General features: G+C 30.9%; 1 protein-coding gene across 1 annotated transcript; it reads left to right on the top strand.

Annotated features, from left to right (window-relative positions):
• Positions 1-276: 276 nt before the first annotated feature.
• Positions 277-5,712, top strand: LOC143051452 (uncharacterized). Its single transcript, XM_076224342.1, has 6 exons — positions 277-349; positions 3,295-3,384; positions 3,643-3,702; positions 4,017-4,082; positions 4,339-4,374; positions 5,639-5,712. Exons 1-5 carry the CDS (start codon positions 286-288, stop codon positions 4,359-4,361), a joined length of 303 nt encoding a protein of 100 aa, XP_076080457.1. The 5' UTR covers positions 277-285; the 3' UTR covers positions 4,362-4,374; positions 5,639-5,712.
• The last annotated feature ends 2,893 nt before the right edge of the window (positions 5,713-8,605 follow it).

The raw sequence follows: 8,605 nt of genomic DNA, 5'->3' as shown, positions 1-8,605 counted from the left end.
TGTCTACTTTCGTTTTGTAAACATATGTAGCATTGTTAACGAGAGAAAGAGTAGTGTTCCACTTGAATAAACAATGAACAAAAACCGAAAATCGTTTTTACAACAAATAAGATTGTCAAGCTCTGTCAATATGAATGTAATTATCTGATTGGTCGTGATGTATTATATTTTAATGTTTCTTAAACAATACGTCATGTACCACATGATTTAACTTTACATATATATACTGCTGTCAGTTAATACAAATCATAAATGTTTTAAATTGAATAAGTAAAAGCGTTAACTATGAAATCCTTAATTCTTATCATAGCAGTTCTTATTGGGATGTTATTTGTTCCAGCGATAGAAAGTAAGTTTTTAATCTGTTCGTATACATTTCCAGAAAAATCACGGAAAACATGGAAAAGGCAAAGATTTAAAATCAACTCAACGTAAGAGGCTTGTAAGTTTTGTGTAAAGATGGATAGCCGGAGGAAAAGCTTTCTATCCAAATGAATTGAATTTCAATGCCTTCACCAAGTCAGGAATATGGCAGTTGTTTCCTCCTTATATGAGATGTGGATTTTGCCAATTGTACAGGGACTTTCCTTTTTGAATTTTCTTGGATTTCGGTATTTTTGGTGTTTTAGTTTTTATGAAACATGAGACATTACAAAATACAGAATCAGATATTATAAATATTAAGAAACACTTTTTAAATTTATGAAGTTATAATGAAATAAGAAAATATATTACAATTGATATGGTTAAGAATGTTCGCTGTACTTGATTTTGAGTTTTTGCCTTGTATTCCAAATTCTCTTGTTATGTCTATGTAGTGCTTTTGAAAAAAATGCCCCTACTTTAGTCTTCATAGGTTTATAACATATAGTTTAAAATCCATATTTGAAAATCTTATAAAATTCTTTTTATTTTTTTTTTCATAGTTTTTGAAAGAAAAAAAGTGCCAATGGGAAATGTATTAAACATTTAAAGAAAATCATTTCCAGCCAAATTCAAAGGACAATATCTCGAAAACAAGCACAAGGACCCTTCATTTTTTCTTATTTTTAGTTCCTTTATTTTAATTCTATTAATTCATAACAGTCTTTAAAAAAAGCTTGTTAAATTGAAACAGAGTACCAAACAAACTTAATGAAATGTTGCTAAAGTTTTTGTACATATGTTAAACAGAGTGTTTTTCATTGTTTCCAATATCTAAAATATTCTATCCAACAATGCTTTTGAGGCAATCAGTTGTTAGATCTACTTATGAATATAAAGTATTTTAATGGAAACACAATATTTGTTTTACTACCAGACACAGCAAACATTTATTTCATTTGTGATAAAAGACAGCCATATAATTATTTCTAATCTAACCCAGTCTATTATGGATAGCCAGAACATTATATTCCAAAAACACGTAAAATATTTTTTCTCTGATTTCTAAACAAAAAGTGCATAGTCTTGCATATAAATAAAAATAAATTACATGGTAGAATGTCTGCTCATGAAATAACAGGCATTGGTAAGGGGAGGGTGGAGGACTCACAAACATGTTAAACCCCGCCACATTATCTATGAGCCTCTCTAAATTCAGGAGCCTGTAGTTCAGTGGTTGTCGTTGGTTAATGTTTGTAATATTTGTTTTTGTTTGTTTTTTTGTTAAAATTAGGCCGTTTATACTACTCAATTGAATTGTTTCATATTTTTCATCTCAGGCCCTTTTATAGCTGACCCTACGGTATGTTTTTTTTTCTCTTTGTTGAAGGCCATATGGTTGCCTATAATTGCTTACATCCATTTCATTTAATCTCTGGTGGATAATTATCTCATAGGCAATTATACCACATCTCATTATCTTTAAGTTTAGTTTAAACATATTCTATTTGGTGAATTAAAGCAAAATGGATTATACACAATTAAATCATACTTATGAAGTCTTCTCCATAATACAATATAAATAAACACAATTATAGTATAATGAGCATGCATTTAAAGCAAACAGTTTAGAGAATATAAATACAAGCTTTCATAGGTAAAAAAAAAGGGAGAGAGAAAAAGAAAAAGAAAGTTTGAAAAGTCATATAATTCTGTGATGAAGACGTGGGTGTTGATGATTATGTTAATGATGTTACGTGTCATTATCAATAACACTTTATGAAGGTAAAAGAAATCTGTTTGACCTTTTCATGAAATATTTAATATGTTTTTGAAAATTGAATATTTTGTTCTTTCGAAAGTTCCGAAATTCCGCAAATTAATAGCTTTGTATCTAAAACAAAGTTTTCGGAAAGCCAGTTAAGATTTTCTACATCAAGTTTATTTGGGACAAACGAAGAAGTAATGATGGACATTCTCAATATCTGATCCACATTGGCAAGAAGGATCATTTATAATACTAGCTCGAAAAAGGTCATAATTTAAGAATAAAGTGGAGCATCGCAATTGCGTTACGATAATATTCAATTTCCTCGGGCCAAAAAAACGTTTCAACTATACTTAGTAGACCATCTGTCTTCAATTCTTTCTTAAATCTAGAAATAGAGTCGACACTGCGAATTTTTGGGTCAAATTTATTCTACCGACGTATTGTAGAGCGATAAGCCGATTCAGTATCAAGGGAAAGTCTACAAAATGCAACAATAATAGCATGACAATTTCGCTACGGATAGTGGGTTGTACTTTGCACACATTGAGGTAGAAGAGTTTTATTATTATTATTTATTCTAAGTGTATACAGTGTATTGATGGTTCAGTAATTACCACAATGTATTGTTTGTTTAGAAACCAGAAGTCCTTTATATGGAGGGAATATTTTTTATAAAATTTAAATCGATAATCTGCATACTAGAAAATAGTTCCCAATTAACACATGAAGACATAGTCACTTTTTTATAATCCTACAAAAATAATGTATAGAAAAGGAATAGTTGTTGTTCTTTTGAGATTTATCTACCAATTAATTTTCAATATTGTCGGGTATAGAACTGGCATCTATCTTACTTTTAAATTTATTTGGAATTGCAGTTACAATATCATAAAACTCCACGATATAAATATTGATAAAAAATTTTTTTAACTTATCATACATTCTATGAAAATTAGCAATGAATCAATATATTGTAATGGTAACATTTTGGAACTTTTCTAAAATGTTTGCTCGTTAGACTTTTATTTGGCTCATTATACCTGTATTGGTGAAATTTTAAAATTGTTATAATGATAATTTAATCTTAATACAATCTTAATAATTTAAATAGAAAAATATTTGACATTGAAATAATGATATTTGAATTATTATATTTCAAGGTTGGGGTGGAAGAAGATATTATCGAGGAAACCGTTGGCCAACAGCAACCCCTGCCGCAAACCCTGCCGCAGCTGCTGCCGCCTTCCTTAGTATGTTTATTAAAATGATATTCATATAATAATATTTGTAGTGTTAACATTTTAAATTGTTAGAATAATTGTTCAATCTGTATTATTTTGGTGGCAATTTATTTGCCCAATTAGAGTTTTGTTAGAAATATTATATTTTTTTCAAATGGTAACATTTTGAAATTGTTAAAATAAGAGTTCAATCTTGATACAATCTTTACAGTTTAATAAAAAAAATTTGTCATTGTGAAAAAATTAATGGCATTTTTCTATTTCAAGGAAATGGTAGAAGAAGAACTTTAGCTGCAGCCTGTGTCGCAGCCGCTACCGCTGCTCAAAGTATGATTAGTAAAATGATACCTAAATCGTAATATTTGTTTTAATAACATTTTAAAATTGGTTCAATAATAGTTCAATCTTAATAACGTCAATGCTAAAACTTTCACTCTACTAGAATTATTTTTGAAATTTAATATTTTTATAATGATAACATTTCTAAATTGTGTGAACATTAGTTTAATCTTCATAGATTTAATGACAAAATGAACGAGATTTCAACGAGACTGAACGAGACTGAAAAGTCAGAAGAATACATCCTTAATGACAAAATGTTTGATATTGTAAGACTGATATTTAAAATTTTCTCTTTGAAGGTGTTTGTCTTCCAAATGCGTTGGCAGTAACCCCTGCCTGTGCCGCAGCCGATTTACGTGCTCAAAGTATGAATATTAAAATGATATTTGAATCGTAATGTTTCTTGCAATAACATTTTAAAATTGTTACAATACTAGTTCAATCTTTATAATTGCAATGCTAAAATGTTTGCCCTATTAGAATTATGTTTGAAATGTTATATTTCTTTTGGTAACATAATAAAATTGTTAGAAAAATAATTAAATCTTCATAAAATCTCTATAGATTTAATGAAAAATGATTGACATTGTAAGAATGATATTTGAAAATTTCTATTTGAAGCTGTTTGTGGAACAAGAATTTAAGCTGGTGTTCAAGGTATGTTTATTTAAATAATATTTGAATCGTACAATTGATAATGGAAATGGGGAATGTGTCAAAGAGACAACAACCCGACCAAAGAGCATAAGGCCAAAGGCAACCAACATACCTAACACAATGCATATGTCTGAGCAACACGAGACCTTCATCATGACTTTTAAACAAATAGTTGCATCTGTGCTAGAAGAATTTTATAATACAAACTAACGATCAACAAAATTAGAAATATATTTCACATGAACAAATATCTTACGACACATCCAAATCTCATATTTTTAAACATAGTTATATACATACAGGAGGAGTTAGTTTGGGAGGTTAATTAGGAGGCGGTTTAGAATGAAGTCTTAAGGGAAATACTAGAGGAATTTTACATAAAGAATGGGGATGAAACATTAAAATTAAATTCATTTAAATTGTACAATTAAAAAAATTATCCATATGAATACATTGTACAAGGATTCACAATTACCAGTAATAACTATAACTTTTTGTAGAAAATAAGATCCACACACATGAATGCAAGGTCCAAAATTTAGAAAATGACCTTGTCATTTGACCTTGACACCATTATTCTTTAGGTGGACCAATGACCCCTAATACCCTAGATGGATCGAATCCATAATGCGCCACTTGTGATGATTATGATAGTAGAGGACCATAGAATAAATGTGTAAAAACTATGGAGTTATTAAATGTATAAAAAATATTAAATTTTCAAAGAACTTAATGTGTGAAAAAAGGGACTCTTTACCGCGAGGAACCGCATCACGAAATGATTTTCGGGACGTGGTAATTTACAGAAAAATGAATCAAACTTCGTACCCCGAAAATTTAACCACACATGTGAAAATGTCTCAGCTTCGAAACGAGCTATCATACATATCCAAGTTTACAATATGGACTGAGCTAACAGAAGAAAATGTTAACATTAACGCCTATGGAAAATTCATTAAGCATACTGACCCAGATCTCTATCACTTACGCTTCATGGGTGTATATACCACTCGATTTCTTTAACGGTTACGGACTTAAACTGCCTTGTTGTTAACAAAACAAAACATGATCATACACCTTCTTTGAATACATCTATCCGACTTTGTTTTCTATATGTATTAAAAGAGAAAGTCCAGTCCTTTACCAGTAACACTTAATATGTCCTAACACTTAATGTGTCCAACAACTTAATTTGTTGATTTAAATTTATGAAAATTATAGCATCTCCATACATATAACTCATATCTTATTTCGTTCATTGCAGGTTTGCCTAATCACCATGACGATAATGAAAAGACAAGAAGAACATATCGTTATAATAAATCTCAAACAAAAATGTATACTTGTAAAGCATTATTTTCTGCCCAATCCAATTCCATCCGAATCTTTGTCTACTGATTTTATCGGGACTAAATAATGAGGAGTTGGACAGGGGTAAGGTGACGTGGGAATGACGAGGAAGAATGTAAGAGATTGTAAAGAGGGGGTTTGGATATTCACAAACATGTCCAATCCTGCCTAGTTCGACATGTGGCTGTGAAAAAATCATTAGCTTGATTTCATGCATGATTTCATGCTGCAATCAGGTTGTCGTTTTTTTGTTTTGTACTATATTTGCTTTTCGTTTATTTTGTACATTAATCAATGACACGCCGTTGATTTGGTCGTTTGAGATTGTTTCCATTTGTCATGTCGGATCCTTTCATAGCTTGTAATGTGAAATGAGTTTTTTCTTATAGTGAAATGCCATTGGTGTGATGTATATTTGCGTCTATGTCATTCATGTCTCTAGTGGATACTTACAACATTCGTTATAATACCACATCTTCTTATTTTGATGGTATAAATATGTGACTGGCCATTTGTCTGGACCATGTCAATCATATTTAATAAAACTACAGTTTTTAATACTCACCAGCACTATTGACATGCATCGATCAACGTTCACCCATATACCATTTTTTTTTCAGAACATTATATGTAATAAAAACATTGGCATAAAGCTGTGGTTATTGGTTTTCTCAGATGTTAGTTCCTGTTCATTGACTTAAGGTCACCTGCATTTGTGGATTTTAATATAGCATATATATGTAATACTTGTGTCTGTCTATTCAAAACAACCTAAAAAGTATGGTGAACACTTTTTAATAACCAGTATTCTAAATAAACTTTTATTAACACACTTTGATGATATTAATGTTTTAATATACTATACGTTTTACAAATTGCACCCTCACAAGTCATGTTATTTGTTTTCAGATGCGTCTTAGACTCTTTATAGAATCATAGGTGTAACGGCTCAGGAGAAAGTTTAATTTATCAACCACATACGGAAGGTCAGAAGTGGTTTTCCCGACTAAAAAGGCTGAGACTGATATTCATTATATGAATGAAATACCCTTGAAAGGAACGATAAATACAAAAAATAAAGAATTATATTGAACGGTAAATTATGACGTTGTGATTTGTTTAACGCCGTCACGTGGTGACCCCTCTATGGATCCGTTTGGGGTTAATAAAGTTCATATATGGTTCATGCCGTCGCGTCTACTGTTTATGGTGGCGTCATCTATTGATGTTGGTGTATTTCATAATTTGTTTTCTTCAAATAGCAGCAAAAAAGTCCCTCGTGCGATAAATTAGTTAAATGGTTCACTTCTCAACTCATAAGGACCATAGAGGGTAAGTGAAATCCAAATGAGATTCGGCCTTACACCTCGACCCCTATTGATTTTCATAACCTCTATGGATCAGAACGGGGACAGTAGCAAACCATAACACTTAAAGTAGGTGGTATATTTTTTTTCTAGTGATGTGTATATAACCATTTTTTAATGGCAATCGCCAATGGCAGTCAGCAGGGTTAAAGAACACCAGTTGTTCGACCTGTTAGTCAAATGCGTTTAGTTTAAATATACTTTTTCACTTTTTTTGTTTTTTGGAAAATGTTGTTTGTGCTGTTTTAGACCCTTCTACAACGGAATTTGTTTTACATGCACACGTATAAAAATTGCGGTTTTTATCCAACGCAATCATAGGTTTGAACGCAGTTTTCAATTTAAACTCGTTTATATTTTTTCGTTTGGGATAGTATCATATTTTCCTTCCGGTTTATATGATCCGTTCATCCTATATTGACTCTTAAAATTGCGGAGTCTATCTAAAATTGAGGGTACATTTTATATGGCCTTCCAAATATCGTTTCGATCCCTAACATCACTGAAGAGACATTCATTGTCGAAATCCGGATCTGGTGTACAAAAAATATATTGACACCTTATCTTTGTAGTATAACATCGTGGCCACAAGTTAATTGTTTTCGGATTAGTATTAAATTTACATTGAGATCCATTTTATTACATCTTGTGATCAATTTTATTTGGCAATCGCCAATAGCAGTCAGCAGAGTTAAAGAACATCAGTTGTTCGACCTGTTAGTCAAATGCGTTTTGTTTAAATATACTTTTTGATTTTTTTGGTGTTTTGGAAAATGTTGTTTGTGCTGTATTTAGACCCTTCTACAACGAAATTTGTTTTACATGCACACGTATAAAAATTGCAGTTTTTATCCAACGCAATCATAGGTTTGAACATAGTTTTCAATTTAGACTCGTTTATATTTTTTCGTTTGGGCTTGTATTATATTTCCCCTACGGTTTATATGATCTGTTCATCCTATATTGACTCTTAAAATTCAAGAGTCTATCTAAAATTGAGGGTACATTTTATATGGCCTTCCAAATATCGTTTCGATCCCTAACATCACTGAAGAGACATTTATTGTCGAAATCCGGATCTGGTGTACAAAACATATATTGACACCTTATCTTTGTGGTATAACATCGTGGCCACAAGTTAATTGTTTTCTGTTTAGTATTAAATTTACATTGAGATCCATTTTGTTACATCTTGTGATCAATTTTTTTTTGGCAATCGCCAATGGCAGTCATCAGAGTTAAAGAACATCAGTTGTTCGACCTGTTAGTCAAATGCGTTTTGTTTAAATATACTTTTTCATTTTTTTGGTGTTTTAAAAAATGTTGTTTGTGCTGTATTTAGACCCTTCTACAACGAAATTTGTTTTACATGCACACGTATAAAAATTGCGGTTTTTATCCAACGCAATCATAGGTTTGAACGTAGTTTTCAATTTAGACTCGTTTATATTTTTTCGTTTGGGCTTGTATAATATTTTCCCTACAGTTTATATGATCTATTCATCCTATATTGA

The sequence above is a fragment of the Mytilus galloprovincialis genome, chromosome 11 (assembly GCF_965363235.1).
Source record: "Mytilus galloprovincialis chromosome 11, xbMytGall1.hap1.1, whole genome shotgun sequence".
Taxonomy (NCBI): Eukaryota; Metazoa; Mollusca; class Bivalvia; order Mytilida; family Mytilidae; genus Mytilus; species Mytilus galloprovincialis.
The sequence above is the reverse complement of the archived record's forward strand: the minus strand, read 5'-3'. Positions and strand labels throughout refer to the sequence as shown.